Genomic DNA, 14,032 nt, shown 5'->3' with positions numbered 1-14,032 from the left:
CATGCTTGTCCAAAGGGAAGCAAAAGGTAGAGCAGGGTGTCATCTTAGGGCTTTGTCACACGTTACACTCAGGACATGTTTTATTTAGATCACAGTAAATATTGCTATGAATTAGAAAGTTTTCTGTGGTAATGCTTACCACAGTCTTAAAAAAGCACAACGTAAGTGCTGGAGTGTGAAGACTGTAGTGCAACTGGGAGGGGGAAAGGAGGGAAGGGGTTGGAACCAACAAACAGCTGTCTGTGAAGTTTGTAATCTCCACACCCGTAGATTTGGTGATGTAAAAACAAAGTAAAACATTTTCTGTCCATTACCATTGCATGGTATATTTTACGGCAACCAGAAAAAAAGAGAAAATTTGTAATCAGGAAGCTATTTGTCAGCCCCTGCCTCCCCACCACATCAGCCTCCTGACTGTATTACTTCCATGGAGCAGTCAGGCATTAGCTCTACACATATTAGGTAATAAAATCTGGACACACTCCTTGCAGGGAAAGTCCTACCTTTGCTACACTACAGTGGTACTTACTGGTATTTTACTGTTGAATGCTCAGATGCTAGCATTTTAAGTGCAGTTAACATGTCCTAAGTGTAATGTGCAACAAGGCCCTTAGAGAGCTTATTTAGGGACCAAATGGTTCAGAGAGTCCATGAGTAGGACCTGATGAAGTAAGTTGTTACCTATGAAAGCTCATGCCACTAGGAACCAGTTGGTCTCTAAACAAGATAATGACCTGCTCTTCCCTGCCTTCTACAGGATTTAAAAAACTGAAGTCAACAGAAACTTAATTTAGCTTCATATGACTGATTTAACTTGGAGCTGCTACTGTAAAAGGAGTTTAATAACTCTTCACCTGCTTAATCCAGGCAAAACTGAAATTCAAGATTATAAAACAAAAAGAGAAGTAACATAGCCTTTGCTTGAACATGGTGACACCTAATGGTTACAGCTGAGATGTGCACTTAGTAGAAATGGACATACATAATCAAAGATCCTCCTGAGTCTGGCAGCCTGCTTAGCTGGATTGTAGTTCTCAACCTTTTTTTGCACTCGAGGCTTCCCTCAATAGACTCAAGGCATCCCTCGGAAAATAGATTCTTATTTGAAATCTCTGGGTATATCTTGTGGATCATGTTTGTATACCTAACAGTGCTAACATTGTGTAGCACCATGGTTGAGAACTGGGCTACTGTGATTAAGGCACACAAGTCTCTATAGCCAACAGCAGATGGGAAAGCACTGTGGCTGTCATCATCTCCAGCCACCTTTGATTGCACAGTGTGGATGTTTACAGCTGAGTTGACTTGGAGATGGCCTTTGATACAGGTCCAGACCGATTTGAACTCATGGCTCTGGAACCAGATGCCTTAGCAGCTCTGTACCTAATGGTATACACGATTAAATAGCACTTGCTTCCCAGAGGATTTCAATTTAAACTTCAGTTATTTCTGGGGTGAAGCTCAAACTGTACAGCTTACAGTAATTTTATATAACATCAGCTCAAGGTGGAAAGTGGATACTTTATCCAAATCAGCATCTTTTTTTTTAAAGAGCTAGAGAAGACTGCCTTCCTTTGTAATTAAACTTTTTGCGGGGTTAGGAAGGAAGAACAGAATATCGGAACATCCATAATGCAAGAGTTCTTGCTCCCTTGTATGTACCAATGAAAAGAAGTGTCAGAACCTCTGTTCTGATCCAACCTGCCAAACCTCATCTTATCCTAGAATATTACTATTTCTAACATTGTACTCAGGCCTTGGCTGAGAGTTGTCTGTATGGGAACATTACCACCTGCTGACTCACCGGCAGTTCCATGGTCTTCCTCCGAGGTTTCCTATTCAGGGGTGGAAAGTTAGAAGGTGGAGCTGGGATTAAACAGAAATATTGGGCAAAGTCAATGACAGTTGGAATGGGTAGTGGAAAATACTGTACTCTCAAGAGTTTAAATAAACCAGTCTTAGTGAGAGTAACTCCGTGTCATGGCACTGGGGCCCACTGTACCTGAGAGGATATTACCCAAAAGAAAGGCAAACAATCTCCTGTGCATACTGTTACCTGCCCATTTCAGTGACTGGATTTTTCACTATATTTGCTCTGATAGTTAGAGTTGACAACTCCAAAAAGATATGCAATTTTAGTTCCACTGTACTGTTCCTAGTACAGATCCCAAATAGTCTTCCACTTGCTGTGAACTTAATGAACACACTAAGTTCACAGATGTTTGGACATGGGCTGTTATATCACATGTTTATGAAGGATTTTCTGTCCATTACCATTGCATTAGCTTCATAAACATTTTCACTAATAACCCCTTTTCACATTGTCCTCTGTGAGTGGGCTGGTAAGGTCTCCTGGCTGCAGTCCTTGATTTTTCATTCCTTTTTCTCCAGAGATGGTGAAATGCCTCACAAATGCCAAGTCAGCTCCCCAGGCTCAGCTAGCCTGCAGTAAATCAGGAGGAATAGAAAGCTGCTTCTTGTCATGCCCATCCAACACACTCTTTGTTCCAGGTTGGTACAATCCAGCATTAATGATTAATGATACAAGGTGACTTAATTTTCTTCTTTGAACACATTGTAAATGTATTATTATAGATTATTACAAACAGTTATAAGGAAAAAATTAATTATAGATTAAAGCATGTATGCAAATACTAATTGAATACAGTTACAGCCCATCAGCAGGGCTTGATACTGTGAACTCCTAAGGACCATCAACTCTTATGGGAAGACTGGACCAAAGTAGTTAACTAGAGATGACAGTTGAGAAATGAATAAAACAAGGGATGTACCAGATAAATGGATTATTAAGGATACCATGTTAAAGAGAAGTTTGAGCATAGTAAATTATTAATTCAACAAATTCCAGAGATTGGAAAAAAGAAAAGGTTAATTTCAGCAATACCTCTTGGTACCATATTCCTATAGCAGTAGAGCTCCCTTAGCACACTTTACATCTGCTAAGAAATACAAATGTTACATTGTCCTGAAAGTCAGCCATATGTGGGTGGTTAGACAAAGCTGAGCAGTAAGTTGGAAGTGCAGGAGTCCCCATGCTAAACACTTGTTGATAGCTCACCTGTAGCAGTATGGCAGGATAACCTGCATGGGGAAGGAAGGCTAGGGCCAGCACCTGTGCTGACCCCAACAACCTTACCTGGGGTCCTGAGGACCTCCCAGGGCAGCAGCAGCACTGAGCTGTTTTCTCAGAGCCTGGCTGGCTGCCAGAGTGTGGCTTTGGCCGGCCAGGGTTTATTTCTGACAGTGCACATTGCTACCATGTGCACCACACTGTTTTTTTTAGCAGCATTTTTTTTTTTGACACCAGGATCTCCCATTGTCAAAAAAACTTGCCACACTTTGTACACTGCAAACTAGCAGCATGGTGAATGGGTACACATGAGCCGCATGCAGTTTGTGGTGCCTCAAACAACTTTGAGGCACTGCAGATTGCACGTGCACTCTCGTCTGGATGCATCCTACATGTTATTTTTTTCTATCAAAAATTCTGTCAAAGTAGTTTAAACTAAAATTACTCAGGAAAGTATATGAGAGAGTTTAGTTTTGAATTAACTGCTGCTTTCCACACCTGTAAATTTTGTGATGTAAGAACAGAGTAAAGCATTTTCTGCCCATTACCATCATATGGTTTATTTAACAGTTCACAGTCTGGAAAAAAGATTAAGTTTATAATCAAGAATATGAAGCAATAGACTCTGGCAAACCTAAGTCTTTGCCCACTTCAGCCACAATCATGTGATTTGTTAATTTGGTTTGTCATTTTAAGGTAAGATTTTTCAAAAGTTGTGTCAGTGCTAATAAGTGAAGAGTGAGGATATACTACCAGAATGATTTTTCTGTATATATATATATATCAGTATGCACACTTTCTCCTTTGTGTTCAGATTCAGAGAATAGTTATACACTGAGTTGTGGAGTTCCAGTACAGCAAGGCAAGGCCCAGCAAAAGCGCAATGCAACACTGCCTACTTGTGCAGGTAGGTACTATACATTGTGTATGTGACAGAGAGAGAGAGAGAAAGAGAGCTCTTTCATGCCTACACTGGCTTCTGGATGCTTTATTACAGGAAACCCCTGCCATTCACAGATTCGCCATTCATGGTTTCAAATATTTGTAGTGTGAATATTCAAACCCATGCTCTCTCCCTGTGCACACTCTCACCATGCACACTCCCACCCACCCCTCAGTGCCAACACCACCGGCGGCGTCTGCGGGAGCTCTGCGCGTACTGCCGTGCTCCCAACATATTCACGGATTTTGCCATTTTCAGGGATCTCTGAAATGTATCCCCTGCAAATGGCAAGGGTCTCCTGTACTCCATCCAGGAAGAGCAAAGATAATCTGCAGATGCTCTCTTTGCCTAACACAGGGTAATTTTACCTAAAAGCTTGCAAGGAAGAATTTTTCCAGTTATTTGAGTTGGTCTAATAAAAGATATTGGATTTACCCAAAGAACCTTGTCTGCCTATGTCCTTAGACCAACATGGCTACAACCCTTTGCAACCCATGGCTACAACCCTTCTTGCCCTTTGCAAGAATCACACACTTTGTATACTGCATAAAGATGCACTGAAATAAAGGGTTACAGATTCAGAGGATCCTGGTTGATTTAGAGCAGGGGTGTCCAACCTTTTTGAATGTGGGGCTGGATCATGAACTTTTTATCAGCCAGTGGGCTGGCGAGCCATATTCAAAGATCTTACAGGAAGCGGTATCATATCACCCCACCTGAAACAAAAGTACAGTGTTTACTTTCATTTCCTGTCGCAGCACCTCAGGCCTCAGAAAACAGCTTGGAGGGCCACATGGCGGCCCGCGGGCTATATGTTGGACAAGCCTTGTTTAAAGGTTGCAAGAAGATTACTAACTCAAATCAAATAAGTCCTTGCATTCATTTAGGCTGTACAAGGAATGATCAACTTTAATTTTATTTCAACAGATTCCTTAGCCCCACCAATCAAGCAAAAAGCTCGCTTCAAAATTAAAGATGCAAAGTGCCATTTACGGCCTCGCAGCAAAGAAAAAAATAAAGATTCTGGGAAGCAAACTCTAATGGGTATGTGGTTTCTCATAACATCATCAGAGAGTCTTAAATGTTGCTTCAGTTTGTTTTGGTAACTTGTTCTCCTCACAAGTTGCTAAGAAATTTAGTTATGACTTTCAGATTTGGCCTTAACCTAGGCTTAGTCCACAATTCAGATTCAAACTAAAATTGGACTACGGTTTGGATTAGCAGCGCTCATCATGAAATGCCACCAGCTGATCTCATGAAGTCTTCAAAAATTCAGAATTTAGCTGATTCTACAAGGTTTCTGGCATTGGCAGTGGTACAGTTCCCCTGAGATCAAAAGTTACTGGCCAAAGAGAAGTTGGAAGAAAGTTGGCTAGGTTTGATTTTGTTCGTTAAAATTAGATTTATAAAAATAAGATATGTTATTTTAATTTGTATTATGTTCCCATTGGAATCGTATGGTGCAGGAAGAGGCAGCCTCTTCCCAGAAAAGTTAAATCTGTAGTTATGGATGGCTTCAGTTATACTGGAAAGTTTAGTTTATATGATATTGCAAAGGATGAAAAGAAAACATATATCCAATCTTAGCAAAGTCAGAAATGGAAATCCTTTGTCAGGCTGGTCTAGCATTTGAATGTGGCAAAACTTGCTGTGAATACATATTTTTTATTACTTGTCTTTTCAATTAAACTTTTTTTCTTTTTGATATTTCCATACAGCCTCTGCAATCTGAGCACAGTCAGGTTGTAACCTAAATTGATCTGTCCAGATTAATCCCCCACACAGAGGGAAGGACAGTAAATAAACAAACAGTAGAAATAGGGAGATGTAAAGCAGATTATCAGAATGGAGACTAGTTTTAACTGCCTGGATGAGTATTATTAACATGCAAAGTCATTTTTAAATGTGTTTTTCATCTCAAATGTCACTTTCAGAGGTAAACAGAAAATAGGCTTTAAATGACACATTTCACATTTCTTTAGGGTACACATAGTTAGTATAACTTTGAGAAGTCAAGTACAGTTAAAATTTGTCTTGTACAACAGAAGTATTACTCAGAAATGGAACTGTAGCTGGGTCACCCATTTCGTAATTTAACTGCATCACATGCAGATTTCTGATTTTGATTCTTTATTTCCCTTATCAACCTGAGGCAAAATATTATGTAAAAACAGTCCTGAATTTTTCTTTTCTTTTTTTATCCTCATTGGGCACATTCAGATGACTGCAAACATGCCTCTTGCAGTGTCTCAAACTCCTGTGAGATGCTGCAAGAAGCACACTGGGAACACATTTTTTGATACCCGGATATCCCAGTATCAAAAAATATCCCAGGAGGAAAAAGCAGGGCAGGGCATGGTCCCAGGCCATGCCCTGAGGCAACCAGAGGCTCTGTCCTCCTCAGAGACACTCTGGTGGCCAGCCAGAATGTCTCTACAGCTGGCACTTGCCCTAGTGCTGAAGCACACTGCCTGCCCATGTGGGGCAAGCAGCGGTGCAAGCTGGAAGGACCTGGACCCAGGTTACTGACCAGTAACTAGGGGGTGGGCAGGCTGGAAGAGGGGGAGGTTCATCTAACCAGAAAAGGTTCATCTAACAGTGCATGTGCAATGTTATGTAACATTACCAAAGCATTAATGTTAACCCAACTCTAATATCACACACAAGCCTGTCACTTGCTACCTTGCTACTTGATTCCTCTTCCATGTCACTTCTGTTATGCAAAGGAGGTCAATTCCCTTGTACAGACAACTGTCAGGTGACCTTTGTGAATCTGAAGTGTGATTCCTCCAAGAAAAAACGCCGAGGCCGCAAGTCACCCTCCAAAGAAGTGTCCCATATCACTGCCGAGTTTGAAATGGAGATGAAATTAGAGGAAGTCTCAGGTTTGTGAAAGATCTCTTCTGATCTATGGGAAGGTCATGTTACAGTGCTATGGTTTGGTTAGCCAGTCAACTTGCATTTCACCAGGCTTGTATGCAACATGCATTACTAAATTCAACACACTTTCCAAGCTCAAAGTTGATTTAACTAGAAAATTGGCTCTCAAAATGTCTAGGAATGGTTAGAACCCATAGAAATATATGAAAGAGAAAATGTCATAATACATAGGTGGCAACATGCAGAGCAGCTGCCACTCCTATAGCCTATGAGACAATACAGCATGTTTGTTTGATAGATCCCCGCTCAGTACTGCTGGAGAGTGTGCCGTGTCTGCTGTGTCTCTGATTCTGTACCTGGAACAGAACAAGGCAATAAGCTCCTTATGCTAAAGCTAAGGCAAGATCAGTGCTCTGGGTGCAATTACAGATTGGGAATTTGATTCGCTAGAATTTGTTGGTCTGTCTGTCCATTTCAAATGGCCTAAAATCAAAACTGTCACTAATCAGTCAGTTCTGGCACTAAGAAAAGCATGTATTTTTTCCACTTGGCACATAAAGAGAAGTGAATGAAGTGCCAGAGAGAGAAAAGTTTTCCGATAGTTAGCATGGCATACCATGTTTAGGAATGGTATACTAAACAGCTCTACTTTAAACATGAATCTGAATTGCTTCTAGTTTTCTTATTCTTTCCCATCTAGACACCTGTAACATTGACTGTGTGCGGAAACGCATGGAGCAGAAGCTGCAAACTGCAATCAAAACATTGAGGAAATCTATTAACAAACAGCAATTTTACATTCAGTTTTCTGGGACAGAATATGAAGTGGCTCAGAAGCCAGCTAAGGCTACTGAAGGACATGAAGCATGCAGTACAGGTCAAGTGCTGCAGGATGAAAAATGTGGTAAGTCTCAGCAAAACCTGAAGTTATATTTGAATCAGCTGCACCCTATTTAAAATATAGACCTTTAATGTTAACTAGTCAATACTAAGTCATACAGTAAAGCTATCTGATACCTAAACAACGTGGGGAATCCTGGGTCTTGATTTATGTAGAACAACAAGGATAGACTGACTGAACTGCATTGTTTGGGATCAGGTGCTTGTGATAACTCTTCAACTGCAATTTTCAGCACAAGGTTTCTAATCTATCAAGAATGCAGTTTACTTTCTCCTGATGCCCATAACACTGTACTGACTTGGAGTCAAATTTTCAGTCAGCTTCTACACTTTTTTCAGGCAGTTCAACGCATCAGGCCAGTTCTATGCAAAAAGCATTGAATTTGCATGTGCAGTTCTGGTAGTTATTCAGGATTACCACGCACATCCCTTGCACCTCCACAGTTCTGTAACTGAGAGGTTGAACTGAGCATTGTAACTATTGTGTTTAGAAACCCTTACTGTTTACCCTTTAAAGCCAAGAGTATAAAGTGTCCTCTTGCAAGATGAAGAGCAGGGGGATTCATTTATATGTTTAGAATGTTTTTCCAATTAAACCATTTTACTGTCAAGAAAAATACCAATTGAGATGGGATGTATTGCCTGCAAATACATCTTTATAATTGATATGTCAACTTACTGTGCCCTCAGCACACACATCTTGTATTGTATCTCCCATAAAATCATAACATATATTTATCTACCAAAAACCAATGACACTTTGGAGATTTTTTTGTTGTTGTTAAAAGTAGACCAAGTCAAAGAGAACCATCTTCTGTAGGTTTTTTATATGAAGGCAAACTACATTACCAAAATGAAAGTCCTTATGGAGATTCCACTTTTCTTTTCTCAGTTACCTGCAACACGGGCACCTATTATAGCGGAGAGCATAACCAGTGCATTCCTTGCTCACCAGGAACATACCAAGACACAGAAGGCCAACTTACCTGTGAACCTTGCCCAAGTAACGATGGACAGGGCATAACAGGCGCACGGAATGTATCAGAATGTGGAGGCAAGTCTAATTTGATTCTAAAAGGAATAGGTGCACCCAAATAACAAGCAAGGTATGGAGGCTAAAAGTGGGGAAAGCCTTCCACAATTCTGTCTTGTAACACTAACAGAAAAGAGCTCTGTGCACTTACAAACAATACCAAAAACCGTTTCAGTTTGCTCTAACCATTTGTTGGTCAAGTAAATGTGAATTAAAATACCATTTTGGGCATTGGTATGCAACTGTGCAACTTTTGCCCCAGGTCAGATATGGAATTCTGGTTATTTCTTGACTTGTTAGGACCTACTGACCTAATGCAGTCTGAATCAAATGAAAATTTTAAATAGGATGATATAATTGGATGCACACCTTGCTGGGGTTATTGGACCCCAGCTGTCTTTCCTGCCCAGAGCAGGGGGCTAGACCCAATGATCTCACAAGGTCCCTTCCAGCCCTAAACTTCTGTGACACTATGAATTAACCTGCTTGATAATACTGCCAAGGAAATCTTTTGGGGGACTACACTATCATACTGTGACTTAGCTCATCTGTGTTAGCAACAATCAAACCTCAGAAAGAGGGATGCCACATTGATCTGTGGCCTCAGAGCCAAAATGTACTAAGTTCTCATTCTATTTGATCTTCCCTCACAAGTTACTTAAAAATCTCTGATGCAGATCACCTGTCTCTAAAATAAGCAATAATAATGTTCACCTATTTCAGAAAAGTGTTGTGGAGTTAAATTTGTTAATGTTCCTAAAACACTTTAAACAGGGCAGAGTTACAAATGTAAACAATTTTCCTGGTTTAGTTACAGATGTGCAAAATGTAGATGTTTTGATAGGCAAGTGATTTAATTGTAAAACATTTCATTTGATGCAAAATATATTCAAGAAAATTATATTAGTGTCAAAATCTGGGATTTCCAAAGTCTTATAAATACACACACACACACATACATCTGTGTAATTTGTTGGACTTTTGAAAGCCCAACTTTGAATACTCATTAATGCAATTTGCATTAATATAATTTGCTTCAAGACATTGCTGTTTTTTGCTATCATTGGATAAAGAAATGGTAATGGTGTCTCAGGGTGGTTGTTATGAGTAAGTTTTTACTTTTTCAGTGATCAACAAATAATTTAATTGTACAGTTGGAAAACAGTGAAATACTTACACGTTTCCAACACTGTTGACTTTTATTTCAGCCAAAATGAAATGCAGATCACTTATGGATAAAATAAAGTCTAAATTCACATGTGTTTTGATATCCTGTGCTGAAAAAAATCCAGTATAGCTGTGTGGAAGATGAAATTGCATTTCCCAACTACTTAAAATAATTCAAAATTAGTTTTCATTTTGCACTGGAATGAAAATGAATCTTTTCAAATGTCTTTGCTCAGAGCTGCTGTGGTGCCAGTCACAGTGGTGGAATCAGCTGTCACTAGAGTCACAGATATATTTTTGCATACCCCCTCACAACAAGGCAGAGTCTGGTACTACTGCACCAGTTGCCTCTTCCCACCCCACCCCCCCAGTTATGCTACCATCTTTGCTAAATGGAATTGTATTGGAATGGCCATTTTCAGATCTAAGTTCTTGACTAAGTTTTTCTGTTCAGGTCTTCTCTGTCTCTAGAATGATTCTCAGTCAGGGTCCTACAGCATCCTGGGGTGCCATAAAATCCTTTTTAGGTTGTTGTTGCAGGGTGCCATGCAGTATCAGCATGGGTGGGTATGCAAATACTGACACTGTTCACAAGCTAAACCCTAAGATTTCAAATAGGAATCCATCATGTTAAAAAAGTTCTGAATAGCTGTGGTCCTCAGGAGATCTTTGCAACAGAAGAATTGCTCTATTATTTTTTGGTAATCAAAAAACAAGTGAAATTTGTTTCTGAAATGGGGTGCCACTAAATTCAGACAAGTTATAGAGGGGGATGCCTTGTGACTAAAAAGATTTGAGAACCACTATTCTAGAAGTTACCATGGATTTCGTAAACCTTTTTTGAAAATGATGAAATCAGCATGTATCTGTAAAATGTTCCAGCTTTGAAATAGCCTGTGTGGACAAAACAAAGCAATATCACACATGTAATTAATCATGTGCTAAAACCCTCAGCTCCCAGTAGAGACATACAAAAAGTATGCCAGCAATTTTGAGCAAACACTGTGAAGAATGTAAGTTGCAAGAAAGTACTTAGATCGCAGTATAATCTATTTAATGAATGCAATCTTCTCTATTTAATGAGGAAAGTCAGATAGTAGAAAAGGGTGGCACCTTAGACTAACTCATTCAAAAAGGTGTAAACTTTTGTAAGGAACAGCCTTCTTTGTCAGATGACTAAAACAAGTAACTACCTCTAATCAGGAAAACCAATTATTTGAAACATTTCCCAGGGGACTTATTTCAGCCCCATTTTAAAAGCACTGTCTGTTGCCTAACTAGGACAGTAATTTCATTTGATTTGAAAGTGTACTGGTGGCCATTTATTGTGATAGATTTCATTAAATGGCTGTTTGTTGGCAAATTTCAGCAGAGAAGCTGATGGCATGGAAACAGAATAACTCTTTCACTCTTCTTTCAGTTCTCAGCAAAACTAATCAGTGAACTAATTGGGGTACTGCTTCCAGTTCTCAGGCTGATGTATCCAGAGCTAGCTTGGGTATCTTTATGGCTGCAAACAGACATTGCCTGTGTGCTGCCTTAAAACAAAGCAAAAGCAAACAGACATCCATACCCCTTTGTTACATCACAAATGCCCAGATTTGTGGCCATGGCGAAAGGTAGTATAACTTTGTGCCACTGTTTTTCAGTGGACATCTGTTTGTTTTAAGGAGGGAGATCATGGGACGACTGGAGCTGCCCATGCTTTCCAGCCACCCCAGGTAGGTGCTCCCAAGGCATACAGAATTGGGCCCCTGAAGTCCTAGGAACAGTTGCCCACATTTCCCCATTTGCAGAGGCAGAGCCTGAGTCATAATGCCTGGGTGTGCACAGCTGCTCCCTGTTTGCAGAGGAGCCCCCAGGGAACCCAACTCAGGACACATCTCTGCAAGCGAGGAAACCTGGGGTTCCCCCACTTGCAGAAATATGCCCTGAGAATTGTCCTGCATGCTTGGGCCCCTGCCGCTCCTGAGAGTGGCAGGGACCTAACTCTTTGGAACAACGGGCATTGTCTGCTTTGCCCAATGAAGCAAATCAACTGAGCTGGTACATGTCCTAACATAACTGATCCATTTCATTTGGCAACATCCATTTCTAGCATAGGCAAATCTTCCATTGTAATGAGAAGATATGTACCCTAGACCCAGATCCTTTGCTCATTAATTGCAGTGGACCTATACCAATTAGTACCAGCACCCAAAAATCATAAAGCAAAGGCTAGCAGTATCACAGAATTTCTCAGAAATCAGTGGGATACAAATCATTTTGTGCTTCTTGTGCAGTAAGTCTCTTGCATTTCAGTCAAGGAAGGAAACCAAGATTAAAATCCTGAAGCTAATGGGAGTTTTGCCATTGACTTCAGTGGAGCTGGGATTTCACCCAGAGATTTTTAATTCTTTAATTGAGTTAGCAGGATGGAAAGAAAAAAAAAATAGGGACCACTTCAGCTGCAATTTTTAATTGATTCTTTCTTGAAAAATCTGTGTCCCGGGGCAGGGTCCCAGGAGCGGCCGTGATCTCTCTTGGCACTCCCTACCATGCCAAGTTAGTGTCCATGCACCCTCATTCTCACCGGCCACGTCTTTGATGATAGAAGTATTAAGGGAGGCTGCCTTTTATCCTCCTTGGCGCGGTACCCCTGACATACTTGGCCAATGTTGTGTCTAATTGCTCTGGTGCACTCTAGCCTTAAGGGCTGCGCGTGGCTCCTACCACCCCTAATACCCCCCCCCACCAAACTCTCAGATGTCCCGGACGTTGTCTAGTCAATTACTGTTGTCCACCCTCGCGGACGCTCTCTGTCCTCTCTTCCCTTACAGTCAACCATGCTGCCCGCGGACACTCCCAGGCCTCTCTAGGCGGAGGCCACACCAGGCCCTCCTCGCTCACACGCCATCCCTGGCTTCCCCGCGGCTGCTGCCCTCTCTGGGGCCTTTTCCCTGCACTTGCCCTCCCTGGGGCTTAATACAAGCCCCCTCTGGGGTTTCTCGTCCGTACCCACTCTGGGATTTCTCACCCTTGGGGCTCAGGTGGCCGTAGCCGTGCCTGGCCCCCTAAATTCCCTCCTCAGGTCTTAAAGCATTTACAGCTCAGGTGGTCTCAGCTCTGCCTGGCCCTCAATCCCCTGTGCCCCTTTCACAGGGCTAGGGTCAATGCCCCCCCTCAATGCTGTGCCCTCTCTGACACCAGAGTCCCCACACTGCCGTGGAGCCCCTCTGAGGCCTCCTCCAACCCCTACAGCCTCACCCGGTCCTCCGGTGTAACACCCAAAAGCAATAACATAAGCCAATTGGCTGCAACTCAAAGATAAGTCTCCTGGCTAATGCAAACTCTAAACCATCAGGCTATTTATCCTCCCCAAATCCCTACCAGGGCCTCCTCCACCCTGTCTCCTTGCATAGAAGCTGTTCCAGCCATCAGGCTTCTCTACTCTGCCTGCCTCCATAGAGCTCTGACTTCCTCAGCTGCCAGAGGAGAACTGACTCTGGCCTCAGCCTGGCTTGTTTATATAGGCCAAGCCCTGCCCCCTTCTGGTCAGCTGACCAAACTGTGGTTGCCCCGGCAACCAGCACCTGTAACTCTTTCTAGGAGCAGGGCACTTCAATGCCCTGCGACAATCTGCTTAATCAGAATAAGGCCTTCAAGGAGACATTTTTCATCATAAACACTGGTGCTTCCTTGAAAGCTTATTCTGATTAAGCAGATTTCAACAGATATAGAGAGATAGAGATAAGCAATATTTTTGACCTAAATATGTTGTACTAAGTTCTTTGAAAATAAACAAACACTTTAATTACAAAAATAACGACTGGGTGAGGAACGGGTTCTTCTGCTAGTGTGTGTGCGTGCATGTGTGTACATACATACTACATAATTTTTAAAGAGCATAGTACAACATAATTATATTTCATATTTAACATGGAGCGACATTTCAAATGACATCCAAGTGAATTATCTTTATTGTAGAACATTTTTGTAAACAATGTTTGTGGTTGTCACGGGGTCACGTAGGTGCCCC

At 41.5% G+C, this 14,032-nt stretch overlaps 1 protein-coding gene across 8 annotated transcripts in view; it reads left to right on the top strand.

The window, feature by feature from the left end:
* The window catches only part of SCUBE1 (signal peptide, CUB domain and EGF like domain containing 1), a 365,618-nt gene that overhangs the window by 315,041 nt on the left and 36,545 nt on the right, over window positions 1-14,032 (top strand). For 4 of the 8 annotated variants that reach the window (XM_090043747.1, XM_090043748.1, XM_090043742.1 and 1 more), the window contains 6 exons: window positions 2,392-2,511; window positions 3,906-3,998; window positions 4,962-5,078; window positions 6,761-6,919; window positions 7,615-7,818; window positions 8,707-8,868. In XM_090043747.1, the coding sequence (XP_089899873.1) occupies window positions 2,392-2,511; window positions 3,906-3,998; window positions 4,962-5,078; window positions 6,761-6,919; window positions 7,615-7,818; window positions 8,707-8,868 (855 nt within the window). The remainder of the gene's footprint in view (window positions 1-2,391; window positions 2,512-3,905; window positions 3,999-4,961; window positions 5,079-6,760; window positions 6,920-7,614; window positions 7,819-8,706; window positions 8,869-14,032) is intronic. The other 4 variants (XM_090043749.1, XM_090043743.1, XM_090043746.1 and 1 more) reach the window with 2 other exon arrangements.

This window comes from Crocodylus siamensis, chromosome 4 (assembly GCF_052110815.1).
Source record: "Crocodylus siamensis isolate JL-2025a chromosome 4, ASM5211081v1, whole genome shotgun sequence".
Taxonomy (NCBI): Eukaryota; Metazoa; Chordata; order Crocodylia; family Crocodylidae; genus Crocodylus; species Crocodylus siamensis.
Note: the sequence above shows the minus strand (reverse complement) of the source record. Positions and strands in the feature narration are given on the sequence as shown.